The sequence below is a fragment of the Chrysemys picta genome, chromosome 17 (assembly GCF_011386835.1).
Source record: "Chrysemys picta bellii isolate R12L10 chromosome 17, ASM1138683v2, whole genome shotgun sequence".
NCBI classification, from domain to species: Eukaryota; Metazoa; Chordata; order Testudines; family Emydidae; genus Chrysemys; species Chrysemys picta.
In genome coordinates, this window is record NC_088807.1 from 5679155 (window position 1) to 5697784 (window position 18630).

General features: G+C 53.2%; 1 protein-coding gene across 1 annotated transcript in view; it reads right to left on the minus strand.

Annotated features, from left to right (window-relative positions):
* The window catches only part of PPP5C (protein phosphatase 5 catalytic subunit), a 44803-nt gene that overhangs the window by 7825 nt on the left and 18348 nt on the right, over window positions 1–18630 (minus strand). Inside the window, exons 4-9 of the mRNA XM_008174010.4 lie at window positions 17126–17247; window positions 16640–16705; window positions 14009–14107; window positions 12652–12757; window positions 10228–10370; window positions 9171–9258 (exon numbers count right to left, since the gene is read on the minus strand). Of these exons, the coding sequence (XP_008172232.1) occupies window positions 9171–9258; window positions 10228–10370; window positions 12652–12757; window positions 14009–14107; window positions 16640–16705; window positions 17126–17247 (624 nt within the window). The remainder of the gene's footprint in view (window positions 1–9170; window positions 9259–10227; window positions 10371–12651; window positions 12758–14008; window positions 14108–16639; window positions 16706–17125; window positions 17248–18630) is intronic.

An 18630-nucleotide genomic window follows, 5' to 3' on the forward strand; every position in this document is an offset into this window, starting at 1 on the left:
TCCTCCCCCCGCCCTGTCCCCTGGGTCCCTCCAGCCCAGACCCTCCCCCCGCCCTCCCCAGCTCAGCCCCCTGGGCCCCTCCAGCCCAGACCCACCCCCGGCTCAGCCCCCTGGGCCCCTCCAGCCCAGACCCACCCCCGGCTCAGCCCCCTGGGCCCCTCCAGCCCAGACCCTCTCCCCCCACCCTCCCCAGCTCAGCCCCCTGGGCCCCTCCAGCCCAGACCTCCCCCACCTTTAGGGAAGGATTTATTAAAGTGGACACTCTGTATCAATGGTTCTCAACCTTTCCACATTTTCGAACCCTGTTCAGGAGTCTGGTTTGTCTCGCGTACCCCAAGTTTCCCCTCACTTACAAACTACTCGCTTACAAAATCCGACACCGAAATACACAGGTGTCCCAGCGCACAGTTACTGAACAACTGCCGACGTTCTCATTTTTACTATCGAGTGATAAACGAAGGCGACTGGACTACGAATACGGTACTTTCATTTCCAACGCGCTACCTGAGCCTGGTTTCCACTCGTGAGCCTGGTCACTCCGGGAGGTGGCGGAGCAACACCAGCAATTAGGTTTTTCTCCACCCTGAGTGTCCTCCTGCTCTTCAGCTTGCTGGCAGTCAGAGCAGAACACGAGACTTCACTGATATGTTAACCCGGAAGGTAACAGACCATCCAACGCCTGGCTCCCGAGGTCAGTGTTCTCCCTCTGCACTAAACACCAGAACTGGGCGAGTGTGGAGTCATTAACATCATTCGCAGACCCCGGTCTGACGATAGCTCAAGAAGATATTCTTGCAGGCTGGCAGAGAGCGAACATCTGACAAAATGAATGGGTTTTTTACCGACCTGAGCGGAGTTGTGTTGAACGGCCTAGCGTGGACAAATTTAGACCATTCCGCTTGCTAAATATATCTGTGAGGCGGGCAAGTTGAGCTAACCACACGTGTTGTCAAAGACAGAAGCAAGAGGGGATGAACGATCAGAAAGAAACACGAGAGCTTCCGTGCGTAATTCAAACACTCTGTTCAGTACTTTCCCTCTTGAAAGCCAGTTGCTGATGTTCGGACTCCACCTCTTCGCAAAGAACGGGAAACAGGCGAGCACGGAGCGGCCTGGACCGGAGAAAGTTGACAGTTTTGGCAGACTCATTTAAAACTTCATGCAGCTCAGAACTCATCTCTTTTGAAGCAAGTAGATGGCACAGTGCAGGCGCTGCAAGGAAGGGTTTTCTGTTCTGATCCCAGCTATTAAGTCCGTTCACTCTCCGGGTCAATGCAGCAGCCCCGTTAGGGCAGATGAATCTGAACAAATTCCAACTCAAATCGTGTTCAGAAAAAAAAAAAGTCAGTTAAACATGTCCTCTCCAGTTGAGCGGGCCCTGGATGGTGTGTGAACACCCCTGCCTCCTTTTGGGGAAGCTAGCCCCCCCAGCCTTGCCCCTTTTGCCTGAGGCCCTGCTCCCCCTGGCCCGCTGAAGCCCCAAGTCCCTCCCCCCCATGGCAGGAGTAGCCCCGGCCGACCCGCCCAAGCACTGGCCCGACCCCCGGCCAGCCTAAGCAGCCCCTGGTGGCTCTGGGCCACCACCTGGTTTGAGCCCCGAGCTCCCGGCTGCCAGCTGGAGCTGAGCCCCTACCGGCTTCAGGGGAGAGGGGGAGCGTGGGTGGGACCTCGGGGCAGAGCATGGGTGGGGCCACAGCCTGGGTTAGAGGAGGCGTAGCCTCCCCTGGCCTCTGATACTTGCTGCCGCCCATGGAGTTGTCCTTTATCCTTTCGCAAAACAGTATGTGCTCATTGATATCAGTGGTTTCCGGTATCGAACGTAAGCTTCTCCACTGATATCCGTGGACTCATCAAGCTGAAGAGCAAATGTTTTTGCCATTTTAAGTTTCCCTATAAGCTGAGAGACGATATCCCCAGCCATTTCTTCACTTCTACAGCACATGGTGTCATTTCATCAGGGTGCTTCCTGGAGCGTATCGGCTGCTTTTTTTAAAATCAAGCATGGCGCCACGGCGGCAAGCAGAATCAGATTTCCTGCAATTGTGTACATCTTCTTTGATTTTGCGACAAGAAGGGAGACCGCAGATGAAGCTTTGAGTGCATCTGTAAAAGCAGTTGAAGCTTTTTTCATTTTAAGCTGGCAAGTCTGGACCTCAGAAAGCTTTCTTTGAAAAAATTCTACTGGCTTACCCGCATGCACAGGGCGGATCTTCAAATGTCACTGCAAATGCACCGGCTTCAGACTGTTATTGGATAGTTTCTCCGCAGACGAAACATGGGGTTTTTCCCGTCATTTTCAATTTCCTACAGTTTTCACCGTCGCCACTTCCAGCTCCTCATTTTAAAAAAATCTAGGCACTTTTACATCCACACCATGACAACTGCAGCCTCGTTAACGTGCTTGAATGCCTCAGTGACATAAAACGCACGTCTAATACAGTGCGGATACGCACGTTACATTACCGCATAATAGTATATAAAGCAGTCTAAACAAGTCATTGTCTGTACGAAACTTTAGTTTGCATTGACTTCGCTAGTGCTTTTAATGTAGCCTGTTGTAAAACTAGGCAAATATCTACATGAGTTGACGTAACCCCTGGAAGACCCCTATGTACCCCCAGTTGAGAAGCATTGCTCTGCGTCCTAGTAAAGAGGAGAGGGTGGAAGTTGGTAAAGTACAGGTAGGAGCTGAAGAGAAACAATCAAACGAAAGAGAGTCCCATTCAATTACATCAGAGGAAGGCAGACAATTATATACTAACAAATTTTATAAGTAATTGTATACCTGTGCTAGAAGTCTAAACACTAAGGCTAGGTCTACACTGGGGGGGGGGGGGGGGGGGGGGTCGATTTAAGATACGCAAATTCAGCTACGCGAATAGCGTAGCTGAATGCGACGTATCCTATTCGACTTACCCCGCTGTGAGGACGGCGGCAAATCGACCGCCCCGGCTCCCCCGTCGACGGCGCTTACTCCTCCTGACGAGGTGGGCATATGCGCGTCGATTCGGGGATCGATTTATCCGTCTAGCTGAGACGCGATAAATCGATCCCCGAGAGATCAATTTCTACCCACCGATCCGGGCAGGTATTGTAGACTAGCCCTAAGATGGGTGAACTAAGGGGTGGCATTAAATGAGGATATTGCTAGAATAGGAACCACAGAAACTTAGAAAATCAGGGTTAGAAGGGACCTCAGGAGGTCATCTAGACTTGGTGGAACAATGATAACCAATGGGACACAGTCATACCTGGGTACAAAATACATAGGAATAATGAAGTAAGTCGCGCTGGTGGGAGAGTGGCACTGTATGTGAAAGGAAGCAGAGTCCAACATAGTAAAAATCTTCAGTGAATCAGACTGTGGCACGGAATCTCTACAGACAGAAGTTCCACGCTTGAACAATAAGAGCATCGCTTCAGGAATATACACCAACCACCTGACCAGGATGGTGATGGGGAAATGCTCGGGGAAGATTAGAGAAGGTCCAAAACCAACAAATAAGGGGGGATTCCAATAATCCCCATACGGACTGGGTACATGTAAATTCAGGACAAGATGCTGCGTTAAAATATCTAGATGCCGTTAATGACGGCTTCTTGGAGCAGCTAGTCCCAGAACCCACAAGGGGAGAGGCAATTCCTGATTTAGTCCTAAACAGAGCACAAAATCCAAAAAGTTAGCGGAACCATCCAGTATCAGCAACCATAAAATTATTACATGAACATCCTTCTAGGGGGGAAATACCAAAAACCCCACATCTCGCGTAGCATTTAACTTCAAAAAGGGGAACTAAACAAAAATGGGAAAGTTAGTTAAATGGACATTGAGAGAGAAAAATGCCTGCAAGCTGCAACGAAACTATTTAAAAACATCCTAACAGAGGCTCTAACTAAATGTAAACAATCAATCCATCCATCCATACATACGAACTGTAAAAGGAGCAAAAAACCAAAGGCCATTATGGCTAAACAGCAGAGTAAAATGGCCATTAGAAGCAAAAGGGCATTCTTTTTGGAAGTCAAATCCTAGTGAGAAAAATAGAAAGGAGCATAAACTCCGGCAAGTCAAGTACAAACGTATAATTAGGCCGGCCAAGACAGAATTTGAAGAGCAACTAGCAAAAGGCACAAAAACTAGCAGGAAGGGTTTTTTTGTTTGTTTTTTAAGTACATCAGAAGCAAAGAAGTGGGCCGAACAATGAGTGGGGCCACTGGACAATTACGATGCTCAAGGAGCACTCATGGAAGACAAGGCCACTGCAGAGACGCTAGATGGATCCTTTGCATTGGTCTTCACCACAGAGGATTTGAGGGAGTTTCCCACAACTGAGACATGCTTTTTAGGTGACAAATCTGAGCAACTGTCCTAGATGGAGGTGTCGATAGAGGAGGTTTTGGAACAAATTGATAAATTAATCAGTAATACGTCACCAGGACCAGGTGGTATTCACCAACTTCTGAAGGAACTCAACTATGAAATGGCAGAATTACTAAGTGTGGTATGTAACCTATTGCTTACATCAGCCTCTGTACCAGGTGACTGAAGGGGAGCTAATGTAATGCCCATTTTTTAACAAGGCTCCAGAAGCAATCCTGGCAATTACAGGCCAGTAAGCCTGACTTCAAGACAAATTTCCTAATTTTCAGGCAAATTGGTTGAAACTATAGTAAAGAGCAGAATTATGAGACACACAAATGAACACAATATGTTGAGGAAGTGTCAGCATGACTTTTGCAAAGGGAAATCACGCCTCAATCTATGAGAATTCTTTGAGGGTGGCAACAAGCATATGGACAAGGCTGATAGAGTGGATATAATGTACTTGGACTTTTAGAAAGCCTTTGACAAGGTCCCTCCTCAGAGGTTCTTAAGCAAAGTAAGCAGTCTTGGGAGAAGAGGGAAGGGCCTTTCATTGATCAGTAACTGGTTAAAAGACAGGAACCAAAGAGTAGGAATAAAGAGAGGTAAACAGCAATGTCTCCCAAAGATCTGTATGGGACCAGTGCTGTTCAACATATTCATACATAATCTGGAAAAGGGGGTAAATATTGAGGTGGGGAAAGTTTGCAGAGGATACTAAGGTATTCAAGATAGTCAAGTCCAAAGCAGGCCATGAAGAGTTACAAAAGGGATCTCACCAAACTGGGTGACCGGGAAAAAATGGCAGATGAAATGCAATGTTGATAAATGCAAAGTAATGCACATTGAAAAAAATAATAATCCCAACTATTCATACAAAATGATGTATTAACTGTTATCATGCAAGAAAAGAGATCTTGGAATCACTGTGATTAGTTCCCGGAAAACATCTGCTCAACATGCAGTAGCAGTCAAAAAAGCAAACAGAATGTTGAGAACCACCAGGAAAGGGGTAGATAGTAAGACAGTAAATATTATAATACCACTCTATAAATCCATGGTACGATCACACCGAGAATACTGCCCGCAGTTCTGGTCACCCCATCTCGAAAAAGCTTTATTAGAATTGGCAAAATGATGAGGGGGATGGAACAGCTTCCAAATGAGGAGAGATTAAAAAGCCTGGGATTGTTCAGCTTGGAAAAGAGACAACTAAGGGGGGGAATAGGGAGAGGTCTATAAAATCATGACTAGTGTGGAGAAAATGAATAAGGAAGTGTTACTTATCCCTTCACATAACATAACAATCAGGGTCACTCAATGAAATTAATAGGCAGCTGGTTTAAAACAAACATAAGGAAATACTTTACATAAATCACAGTCAACATGTGGAACTCATTGCCAGGGGATGTTGTGAGGGCCAAATGTATAACTGGGTTCAAAAAAAAAAAAAAAAGAGAGGTAAGTTCCTGGAGGATTGGTCTATCAATGGCTATTAGCCAAGATGTCCAGGGACGCAACCCCATGCTCCAGCTGTCCCTAAACTTCTGACTGCCAGAAGCTAGGACTGGATGACAGGGGATGGAATGCAATATAATTGCCCTGGTTGTGTTCATCTAGCACCAGCTACTGTCGGAAGAGAGGGTACTGGGCTAGACAGACCACTGGTGTGCCCCAATATGGCCACTCATGTTCATTCCCCCCCCAAAAAATATTGGGATTTCATCAAAAAAACAAAAGCTTTTTGGTTTCCCAATGAAGAACAGAAGATTTCCCAAGTCACTTCACCTCTCCTGGTACATAAGAACGGCCATAGTGGGTCAGACCAATGGTCCATTTAGCCCAGTCTTCTGACAGTGGCCGATGCCAGATGCTTCGGGGGTGTACACAGAACAGGGCCCAGCGGTTAGAGCACTAACCTTGTAAGTACTTGGGCTACGTGGCCAATTCACTGCTCTGCCACAGACTGGTCTACGCACCTTATTGCCATCTGTAAAACGGGATTACAGCACTGCCCTGCCTCTTTGGAGGGTTATGAGGATAAATATGGTAAATATTGTGGGGTGATGAGGGCGAGACAAAAACCTGAACGAGGCGGAGTGACTCCCCGGTACTTAGGATCACAGAGAGTTGTAGTGCTTTAGAGACAGGCTGGGCATTGAGGCCTTTTCAGGCTAAACGTAAGATGTGGCAGGCGGTGAAACTACAGGGGGGTGAAGGAGCCAAGTGGGACCCCGAACGTGCTTTTAAAGTGGGCCTCACACTCGAAGGAAAAGTTAACAAAGTTTGGGGAAAGCAGTAACTGGTTTGTTTTGTCCTTAAAACAGCATTTCCTGCAGTACAGTGCCCCCTAGAGCGCTGGTGCTGTATTGACTCAGGGCAGCTATGTACCAGCCCCACTTCCTGCAGCATGACGCCCCCAGAGCACTGCTCCTGTATTGATTTACAGGGGAAGTTACCAAGCAGCCAGCCCCACTTCCTGCAGCATGGCGCCCCCTAGAGCATTGCTCCTGTTTTGACTTACAGGGGAAGTTACCTAGCACCCAGCCCCACTTCCTGCAATACGGCGCCTCCTGGAGCACTGCTCCTGTATTGACTTACAGGCAAGGTTACCTACCACCAGCCCCACTTCCTGCAGCATGGCAGGACTCCCTTTCCCTTGGTCTCCCATCCAAGCACTGACAGGGCCTGGCTCTCCTTAGCTGGGGGTGGGATGAAACATATTACAGCATGCGGCTAGGGTGACCAGACATCCCGATTTTATCGGGACAGTCCCGATATTTCCTTCTTTGTCCCGCGTCCCGACCGATGTTCGGTCGGGACACTAGACAAAAAAGCAAATTTGCCCTCCGCTCCGGCGCTCACGCCCCCCCAACCCCGACTCCGCCCCCTCCTTCCCCCATTGGATCTCTCCATGGAGGGAGGAGGTTAGGAGGAGGGTCGGGCAACTACTAGGAGCCTGGGAGGGGAAAGGAAAGTTGCCGCGGCCCCGCCGGGAAGGAGCCGCTGGAGCGCAGCCGAGCGGGAGAGGCGCGGGGCTCCCTGCCGGCGGCGGGACGCGCCGCATGTGCCCACGGCGGGCTGGGGAGCGGGAGGCTCTGCAGGGCTGGGAAAAGCCCTGGCTCCTGCCCGTTGCCCAGCCTGGAGCCCCGGGGAGCCCCTCAGGAGACCGGCCGCTGCTGTGGAGGCAGCAGCCGGGGCTGGCTCTGGCCCGGGTGGGCAGCGTGGGCCGCCGGAGACACGCGGCGAAGAGAGGCTGCGGGGGCGAGACTTGTCCCAGGCAGGGAGGCCGGCGGACAGGGGCGAGGGGCCAGCCGGAGTCCCCATAAACTTCCCCGCCGCTGCCAGGGAGCCCCGCGCCTCTCTTGCTTGGCTGCGCTCCAGCGGCTCGCCCCGCCTGGAAGGAGCCGCTGGAGCGCAGCCGAGCGGGAGAGGCGCGGGGCTCCCTGCCGGCGGCGGGACGCGCCGCATGTGCCCACGGCGGGCTGGGGGGCAGGAGGCTCTGCAGGGCTGGGAAAAGCCCTGGCTCCTGCCCGTTGCCCAGTCTGGAGCCCCTCAGGTGACCGGCCGCTGCTGTGGCTCGGCTGTGCCAGCCCTGGCCCCTTGCACGCCCGCGCCGCGGCCAGCCCCGGACTTTGCTTCTTGTCCCCCCCCTGGCCCCTGCCCTCTTTATCCCTAGCCCCTTCTGCATCGGGGCCAGCTTTTGCCCTGGGGCGGGCAGCACGCTAATGCCCCCCGCCCCTGCGAAACTGTTTTTTTTTTTTGCTCCGCCGCCATTTTTTTTTGCTCCCCCCCCCCCCCCCCCCGCGTCCCGATATTTCATCCCTGTGATCTGGTCACCCTACATGCGGCATAAATCTACGATACCGGCTCCCTGACACTTTTCTCTGACGTTTCTATCCAGCTGAAACCGTATCGCCCTCTGGACTCCCACGCAGGGCACGTCACAAGCACCGTGGCCTGGAGGCAGCCCCGGGTGACTTTACCCAAGCTGGTGGGTTGACAGCAGCGATCAGTTTGGCCCAGCGCACGACTACAGAGCTGAACATTAACTCCCTCCAGTTTCCAAAGGAAAATGCTCCACTCTGCAAGCCAAGCAGTCCCTCGTGGAAATGAGCAATGCAAAGTCCGCAACACATGTGATCACTTTCCATTCAGTGCAGAGTCATCTTATTTAGCCTTGTTTCAAAGACCCCAGCTGCCAGGTTTCCCTCAGCTCCCTTGGAAGGGGGCCATGTTATCTGGCCAAAACGTAATTCCTTTACATTCCTCAGTCCTGCCTCTTTAAACGGCCCATGTTACTGCCTCCAGATTTACCAAGGTAACCGATCCAGGGGATCCCTCAGTGGTTTCCACACTTCGCTGCATCACCTGACACCAGCACGCCTCGGATAAGCCTGGAATTCTTGAAGCCCGGTCCCATGGGGTGTCAAAAGCAGCAAGGGAGGAGGATCTGGTGCGAGATGGCCGAGCTGGGAACAGGGGTAAGGTCATGCCCAGCCCCAGAGCGTTATGCGGGCCAGCTCCCCACTGATGTAAACCAGCACAGAGCCATTGTAGTCACTGAGGCGACACGGATTAGCACCAGCGGAGGTGCCCACGTACTACAGGGACGGGTGCTTCACAAAGGCAGGCGGCTGCTGACGACTCTGCTGTACAGCCAAGAGGTCTCCCCGTCTCTCCCCATGGGCCAGGATCTGTGCACCCAAGGGACCGTCCCACCCCACCAGTGCAACCTCTAGCAGTGGGAAAGGCCCGGCCAGAGACAACACCCCACCCCGCGCATGGCGCGCCTTCCTGTCCTGACCTGAATCCGGAGGCTGACGATTCCTCTCGATCTTCCGGATGTCGTCCAACGTGACCCCATCTTCGCTGAAGAGCCCGCCGTGCATTATCTGGCAGGGAGCAGAGCACAGGTCAGGGGCGGGGAGAGGGCACTCAGATAGGTCAGGCCCTAGCGACGAACTGGCCTTAAGCTTCCACACGCCCCAATGGGAGGGGGGCACGAACAGCTGGGAAGGGGAGTACATGGCAACGGGGCACGTCGGAACCCTGCTCTGACCGGGGTTTAACACGCTCAGTGTCCTCCCAGACCAGCTCCGAGAGAGGTAACGGAGGGGCTACAGCAGGGGTGGGCAAACTTTTTGGCCCGAGGGACACATCTAGGTATGGAAATTGCATGGTGGGCCATGAATGCCCACAAAACTGGGGGTTGGGAGGGGGTGAGAGCTCCGTCTGGGGGTGTGGGCTCTGGGGTGGGGCCAAAAATGAGGAGTTCAGGGTGCAGGAGGGTACTCCGGGCTGGGACTGAGGGGTTGAGAGGGCGAGAAGGGGATCAGGGCTCGGGTAGGGGCATGGGAGGGTGTCAGGGGTGCAGGCTCCGGGCAGTGCTTACATCAAGCAGCTCCCAGAAGCAGCGGCATGTACCCCCTCTGGCTCCTATGCAGAGGCGTGGCCAGGCGGCTCTGCGCGCTGCCCTGTCTGCAGGCGCCACCCCTGCAGCTCCCATTGGCCACAGTTCCCAGCCAATGGGAGCTGTGGGGGCAGCGCTTAGGACGGGGGCAGCATGCAGGGCCCTCTGGCTGCCCCTACGCATAGGAACCGGAGGGGGGACATGCCGCTGCTCCCGGAAGCTGCATGGAGCGGGACAAGCCCTGGACCCCACTCCCCGGCGGGAGCTCGAGGGCCAAATTCAATCTGGAGGGACGGATTCGACCCCCAAGCCATAGTTTGCCCACCCCTGGGCTACAGGTACATCCAAGCCATGGAGGTGCCCAGGATTACACACAGGGCCTTGGGCTACTCTCCATGCCCACTGCCGGTCCGGACACGTGCCCCCCCGAGGTGCTGCGTTCTGCTCTCACCAACACTTTGCCATTGATGCATTGCGCCAGGGGCAGCCACTCAAAGACCTCGCTGAAAAGCGCAAACATCTGGGCTGTGTATTTGGCTTTCACCTCCCCCTCAAACCCGTAGATCTGGTTCATGTTGTCCGTCTCGTGATTCCCTGGGGGCCAAAGAGATGGGGGAAGGAGGAAAAAAAAACAAAAATCAACCAACCAATGGGGGACCAGCTGGAGAGAGGAGAGCCGCCCAGCTCCGGCCGACAGACAGCCAAGACTGGCTGTCGCCCCCTCCCCAGGGAGTCTGAGCAGTTCACTGCAGCACGGAGCCGCCAGAACAGCAGTGAAAGGTTTAATGCATTAGTAAAGGTCAGCGTGGCTGATCCCCCAGGAAGCCCCCGGGTCACTGGGCTGATCTGACAGCTCTGCCGTTCCCAGGCTTCGCAAATGGGCTGCTTACAGCCAGCAGTAACAAGCGGGAGAGGGCGAGTTTTACTGCTTTAGAGGTTTACTGATGCCAAGGCCAGGCAAGAGCATCTAGTCTGACTCCTGCATAGCACAAGCCAGAGAATTGCCCCCGAACAATTTCTAGGACAGCTTAGCTATTCGAGCTGCGCCCACTGGAGCGGGATGTGGGGGGTCACCTCGTTAACCCTGCGCTACCTGGCTCCCTCATGCATTTCTGAGTGAAATTCAAGCAGTGGCTTTTAACCTGGCCTCCCACATTCCAGTATCCGAGCACCTCTTAATCCTTAATGCATTTATCCTCCCAGCTCTGCGGTGAGGCCAGGCAGGACGAATATCCCCATTTGAGAGATGGGGAAATGGAGGCGCAGAAAGACTAGGGGACTTGCCCCAGGTCACACAGGGAGTCTGTGGCAGAGCTGGGGACTTGAACCCAACTCTGCCAACAGCTAGGCTTGTGCCCTAACCACTGGGCCATCCTTCCTTCCTCTCTGGAGGCTCTACTGAGCCCCAACTGGCTTGTGAGCTGGGATGCTTTCCTGTGTTCGTACAGTGATCAACCAGGATTGGAAAGCAACTCCCACACCTTCATCTGTTTAGCTGAAAGAGAAGGTGAAGGGGTGACTTGATCACAATCTGTAAGTACCCACATCGGGAACACATATGGGATCACGGGCTCTTCGATCTAACAGACAAAGGTCTAAGAAGAGCCAACGGCTGGGAGTTGAAGCGAGACAAATTCCGACTAGAAATAAGGATTTTTAATTTTTCACAGTGAAGAGAATCAGCCAATTGCACCAGTTTATCAAGGGCTGGTCTGGATTCTCCATCAGTGGCCATTTTAAAATCAAGACTGATGGCTTTTCCAAGGGCAGGTCTACACTACGGCAGGGATCCACTCTGAGATTGATCCACCGGCGGTCGATTTAGCGGGTCTAGTAAAGACCCGCCAAATCGACTGCAGATCACTCTCCAGTCGATCCCTGTGCTCTACCCCCGACGAGAAGAGTAAGGTAAGTTGACGGGAAGTTTTCTCCCGTCGACTCCCCTCTCCCCCCGCAGTTAGACCCCCGCGGTAACTCGACCTAAGGTACGTTATTCACGCAGCTGGAGTTGCGTAGCGTAGCTCGACAGGATGATCACAGTGGGCCCCTCTGGCCTTGCAGGAAGTGATCCATGAAAACAAAGCACTCTGGGACTGGCAGGCCTTAAATGGGGCTCTCGCAGCTGCTGCTCAGTGGAGGGCCTCTAGCTGGGGTAACCGCTCCCCTCGCAAAAGTCACCCAGCGCCTGGGCTGGTTGGCAAAGCTCAACTTCTCAAGCACGCGGAAGGGTGTGAGTGGCGACACCTTTCTCTCGTTCCTGGCACGGAAGAGGTTAATATTGCTGCCCAGCGGGAGTGGTGATAGCTGCTAGACAGGCGTGATCGCCCTGAGGAACTTGGTTCTCTTGTGGACGGGGGCGTCAATTTGGGTGGGTTTAACTCAAAGCAGACTTTGCGATTGGGCTGGTGAATTTTCTGGTTTGGCTGAGTTAGCTTTAGGGGAGGGATTCACCCAGGTCTTTTCAGATACGCAGGCTTAGATACAGCCATGAAATAATATCAATGGGTGGGTCACAGTCTCCGAGCCAGAGACCAACTGAAAGGGCGCGAGATAGCTGGGAAAGGAGAGGAAAGGAGCGAAAGCCAGAGCATCCAGGAAATTCTGCATTTCCATGATGATCCCTATGATCCTCTCCAGCTGGGGAATCCCAGAGACAGCAGGGGGATTTGGAGAAGCCAGTTTTGCTAAGAAAGGGAACTCCAACTCTGGGTCTCAGCTGCAGGCTGGGGAAGCACCAGGAAAACAGTCAGCGGAGGGGACAGTTTGGGGAGTTCTTGCCCCGACTTGAGTACAAAGCAGAGCTCTCCAGTGGCTTATTCCCCCTCTCCCACCCCCCCACCCCCTCCCCCCCAAGGTGGGATGGGACTGCACTTACCACGGAGTAAGTGGAAATGATCCGGATACAGCAGCTTAAAACCGAACAGTGTTAATATCACTTCCACGGAGAAGGAGCCGCGGTCAACGAAATCCCCATTGAATATCTGCCAAGGGGGCTGCGCTCAGGAAAAAGGGCCCAGGCGTCACTCTGGGATGAAGAACACTGCGATCCACCTTAGGTACTCGTGTGCCCCCCACAACACAACCACGCACACACACACGGTACTGGAGCAAGCAACCCTGGGAATTGCCATTTTACAGAACCAAAGCAAGGAGAGGCTAACGGATTGGCTCAAGATCACACAGGCACTTAAACACTGGTCTCCAAGCCCTAGCCACTGGGCCGGCCTTCCTTCCCACCCTTTCTGCGCCTTTCCTCTCCCCAGTGATGTTTTTCTGAAGCCTCTTTCCCAGTCCCACCCAAAGGCCTGACAGATGGTGGGTGACCCCCCCCCGCAGCTTCTCTCCCCGGAAAGCATCTCAGAGGCATCCCAGCACACCCCAGCACCAGCATTCCCTCTAATTTTTCCCACGCGTATGCGGAATGAATTTTGTTAAGTGCACCAATATGGAGGTGGTGTGTGACACGTCACAATACATGTGGTGGGGGTGGGGCCAAGGGGTTCGGAGTGTGGGAGGGGCCTCAAGGCTGGGGCACTGGGGCCTCCGGCTGGGGGGTGTGGACTCTGGGGTGGGCCTGGGAATGAGGAGTTTGGGGTGCAGGCTGCCCCGGGGCTACAGTGGGGAGAGAGGACTCCCCCAGCTCTCTCTCCCCACAGCAGCACCTGGGCTGGCGGGGAGAGGTGCCTCTTCTGCAGCAGGTCCGGGGCTGAGCTGGGGTCAGGGCGCCTCTCCCCCGGCCGTGGGGGATCCGGGGCTGGGCTGGGGCCAGCGGGAAGAGGTGTCTCTCCCCACCACAGCAGGTCCGGGGCTGGGGGAGAGGCATCTCTCCCTGCCGCAGCCCTGGGCACCTGCGTGGCACTTAATAGGCTGCTGAGCGACTGCGCAGCTTAGAAAGAATTTAGCCCAGCACCACCAAGATGTAGTTTGAACTCATTCCCGAAGCCCTCCGACTCAGGACTCGTGCTCGGTTGTCAAGCTCGACAAAGGAGCCACCCGCCCCAGCACGGCAGTCAGGAATGGGTCACTATGGGAGTATGACCTCTATGCCGATCAGGACCGTTTCCCGCACAGTACAAATGGGGAAACCGAGGCACAGGAAGGGGAAGCAATACATCCCAACGCTGGAACAGAACCCAGGTCTGTCTCCTAGCCCTGTCACCTCCTGTTCTTAGAGAGCGCCTCCATCCGCACACGTCACATGCTGGATCAAAGGGGGAACCAGCCAAGGATACATATGGGTTCGTTTCAGACGGCAGCCCATTCAGTTCAAATATATTCAGCAAGTCGTAATACTGCCCGTGGGTGTCTCCACACACGGTGACCTTCTCTGTCTGGAAGAAGAGAGGCCGAGAGAGGAGAAGAGGAAAAGGAGACAGAAGAAAAGTAAAACTCAAGCCAGACAGAGCTCCTCTCGCCCTGCAGGATCCCAAAGCACTTTGCAAAAGTGGCTTCAGCCCACCGTGGAGACACAGCCACCTCTGAGGTGGGACGCGGCAGCTGTTTATACTGGGATCCCTCACCCAGCACAGAAACTCAATCACGTCTGGGGTGGAGCGTGGCAGCTGTTCATCCAGTGATCGCTTCCCCATCCACCTCTGGAGGGGGTGTGGCAGGTGTTTAAACAGGGATTGCTCACTGTTCTAATCATTAGGCCTATAAATTTACCCTAATTGCAAGCTCAATTCTAAAAAGTGAGTATATGTTTAATAACCTATAACGATGACTGTTGATGGGAAAAGGTGCCAAAGGGAGACAAAAAGACTGAATCAGTCTAAACCCAAAGGCCTACTGATATAATTCAACGACTGTGTTAAGATCATGCCTGGGAAACAAGCGTGGGACTGGAAATCAACGAACCAAAATTGGCGTGTCGGAAAACAGGCTGAACGGCGGACAAAATAATGAGAGGATGGGCTATTCCAGCCATCACACCCTTCCGGGGTCCTCCAAAACAGACTTCAGGGGAGGAGAAAGCTAGCAGCCATGGGAACAATTTACCAAGACTCATGGTGGATTCTCCATCACCGATAAGTTTTAAATCCAGAACGGCTGGTTTCCCAAAGGATCTGCTCTAAGAATGACTGTGGGGAAGCTCGCTGGCCGGGGTTATGCAGGAGGTCGGACTAGATGACCGCAATGGTCCCTTCTGGCCTTGGAATCTATGAAACCGTGAGGCTGGCTGACTCAGACAGATGCTTCACTATCATGACTGCTACGCCCACCATCTCCTGGGACCCTGGAACGTCGTCATCCCAATCCCGAGACCAGACCGGGTCAGAGAGAGGAAGCCAGATGTCACCTCCAGCAGTTCCGGCTAAATCCTGAATACTACCTGGGACTTTGTCTCCTTCTTCCAATGTGCCCTTTCCCTTCCCTACCTTATTTCTTCTCTTTCCTGTCTCTCTCCATTTTCCTTCTGTCTAATGAGTCTGGCTTAGCCGGCCAACACTGCTGTAAGCCTGGGACCAGAAAGAGGCAGCCCAGAGTAAGGCCCTAAACAGCCCGATGCTGGTACGAGTTTGCAAGGTCTCAGAGTGGCTGATCAGACCAGGGGCTGGGCTTGAGTTTTTCCAGCAGCGAGGCTGCAAGTGAAAGTTAACCGCAGACAGAAGCTGCTTTCTGGTCTCCTCTCCTCTTTCAGACTTTAACAGCGGCCGCTCAAGCGCATCTCAACTAACTTTGTCTCTTTTCCCCAAAAGGTACAGTAACTACCATCTGTAATGCCGTCTAAAAGACTGGCAGAGACGGGGAGTTTCTTTCTAAAATATGTCCAGCTAAAGGGAAGGGGAACAAGGGATGCTGTTAAAATGAAAGCTCGACTTACTATTTTACATTTCAACCTGTTTTTCTGTATCTTGAATAAAAGATTAAAATGACGTTTAATAATGCGCTTGCCGTGATGCTAAGCAGACTGCAGTCCCCACACCTTGTTTAATTCTGTTTAATGTTGGACAGTTGCAGGGCCAGGTTAACGCTTTTGACTCGTTGGGCCCATATGCTCCATCTAAATTAATACATCAGTGGTGAAATGCAACCACCTCTGGGGTTGGACATGGCAGCTGATTAACAGGGCACAATAACACTGCACGCATTGAAGACACAAGGAGAAGACTGGGTCCAGTTTGACCAGCAGGAATTTAGGGAGACAAGGCGGGTGAGGTAATAGCTTTTATTGGACCACCTCATCTCTCTAATATCCTGGGACCAACACAGCTACAACTATACTGCATCCAGGAATTTAGGGAGGGAGGTTGGAATCACATGCATCTGAATCAACGATAACGGCATCACCCTGCTGGGGCAAGGCAGGAAGTATGCAACTCAAGGGGAAGACCATGGCCTATTTCAAACAACCCCGCCCCTTTGTGGGCTCTGACCCTGGTTACAACAGCAATGGGTGGATCAAAGGACAGACAGGTCAGAGCCTCCCACTGCAATCCCGAAAGCTGTTAAACAGCTGTTCAGCCAGCTGCAAATGCTCTCAGATCAGGGTTGGACACCTTTCCCCCTCCCACTCCACTGCCCCATGCTGCAGCAAGAAGCGGCTTAGCCGGCCAGGGATGGATCTCCACTGCTCCAGGGCCCCATACAGGTTAGCCGGGCAAGCGCCAAGGGAGGTGAGGTCAGATGTGGGAGGAGACATGGCATGGATTGAAGAGCTGCTCATAGGCAGTGCAGGCAGGCCGTGGCTCAAGTTACACCACAGGTGTTTTGGCCCCCAAGCAGCCTGTGGGGGTGGGGTATGAAGCCACCGGAGCTTCTGCTCACTCAGCACTGCGGGTTTGGGATCCGAACCCACCCCCCGGTTATACAATGCACATCCCAGGACCTGCCACCCCCAGGCTGCAGAGAAGGATACCCACCTCTTTCAACGTGGTTTCTACTAGTGTGGGAAGTTTGACAAGCACCTCCTTCACCTGCACCAAGATCTGCCCAAGGGGAAAAGGGAAGAGTTAGCAAGGGCAGGAAATGAACAGACACAGCCCTATCTCCAGATACACAGGAGATAGCCCTGTCTCCCGCCCTTTCCCAGCGTCTTGCTGGGCGAGTCCCTGGCCTTGTAAACAAGGGGCCTGACACGCAGGATGGACAGTTCAGCTCCCAGCATGCAATGTGCCATCTCGATGACTCGGAAGCACTGCATGCTGGGACGTGTAGTCTTTGTGGCTCCCTCTATGTTACAGGGTGACACTGGCTGGCTCCATTTTACACCCTGGACTCCTGTCGGCCTGCCGCGGCAGTCTTTGTCACCCACAGCCGGGAAAGAGGATGCCAGCTCCTCCTGAAGAGGAGGCGAAGGATTCCACGCATGAGCCTCCCGCCCTATGGCAGGGCGGGCGGGCAATTACCTGATAGGCACATTTTCTGTGGAGTTTCTTTTGATCCTTGTACCACTGCATTAACTCCTTCATGAACGCTAGCGTCACCTTCCCGTTGTCCAACTTGGGGCCACTGTACTCGTCCTCGATGGCTGGCAGACGCGGAGACGGGAGGAGAGCAGAATCACTCGTTAGCGACAGGATGGCACCCAATAATCCAGAGCCCTGCGGGCACTGCCCCACCCGCCTCCGCTGCTTCCACGGGCTGCCCGCTTCCACCCAGCTGCACCCTACACATCCCCAGCTGCACAGGAATCCACTCCTTCGTGCATCAGCTCCAAGTGCTTAAGAGCCGAAGCTGCCAAAGGCAATGTCGTCAGGGGACTGATCCTGCCAGAGGCGGAGTCCCCTTGATTCCCACTCCAGAGGGCGCTCGACACATCATGGGATGAAGCCCCATCGGCTCAAACAGGCCCTGGAACCAAAGACATTCACCTGACAGAGGGACAAGCCACTGATCAAAAACCCTCCATGAATTGTCCAGGGGAGCCTGGTAGAGGAGACTGAGCTGGGACAGGCAGAGAAGCGGATTAGGTGCATGTTTTGGACACAGGAGCTGCTCTCAGGTAGGAAGAACTGATTCCTACCACAAGCACAAAGCTCTGCTGAGCTGAAATCAACACGGGGGCGGATGGTCCTGTAGCCATTTGCTCGGTAAAGGGGCCGGCACTCGGAATTTGTAAGTGCTCCTCTTCCCGAACGTTGAACAACAAGGGCAGTTAACCACTGGAACCAACTCCAGAGAGAAGGGGTGGATTCTCCATCTCTCGACGGCTTGAGGTCAAGACCTTTCCGGAAGAGACACTAAGCCCATCATATGTTAAGGGACTCGGCACAGGGGTAGTGGGATGGGTGTTATACAGTAGATCAGACCTAACAATCCCTCCCGGCAACAAAGTTGAGGAATCTGTGCCCCCAAAGGGTCAGAATTTCAAGAGATCTCAGCACCCAATCGCATGAGCTCTTCAGAAAAATCTGGCCTAGGTGATGTTTTGCTCTGATGCTGGAGTCAGAAAATCATGTTTCCTTGTAATTTTTCCAGCTGGAGGGCTATTTATAGACACTCTGGGATCACTGCTTAAACGGCTCAGCTTTTCCCAACCGCTGCTGCCTAGTTACTTATTGGCCTTTCCCCATATTATTATTTGTATGACTGTAGCACCTTGGAACCCACCCCATTCCCTCAGCTCAGCAAGACAGGAATGCTGGTCCAATTCCCAACAGCGTGTGTTCGATTTACACGAGCAGTGACTTTTATCGTCCTGCACGACAAAGTTCACTTATGGGTGAGGGAAGTTAACCGCAGTTTGTGGAGTCAGGTCTGACTCAGAGAACCAAAAAATTGGAAGTGAAGAGCCCCAATCAACCAGAGCTAATCCAGTGGCTCCCGGCCAGCCGTCTGCCCTGCAATACATGACAACACATCTACTATCTACCGCAGACACACCCTTGAAAGCAAAGAAGTGAAAAGGGGT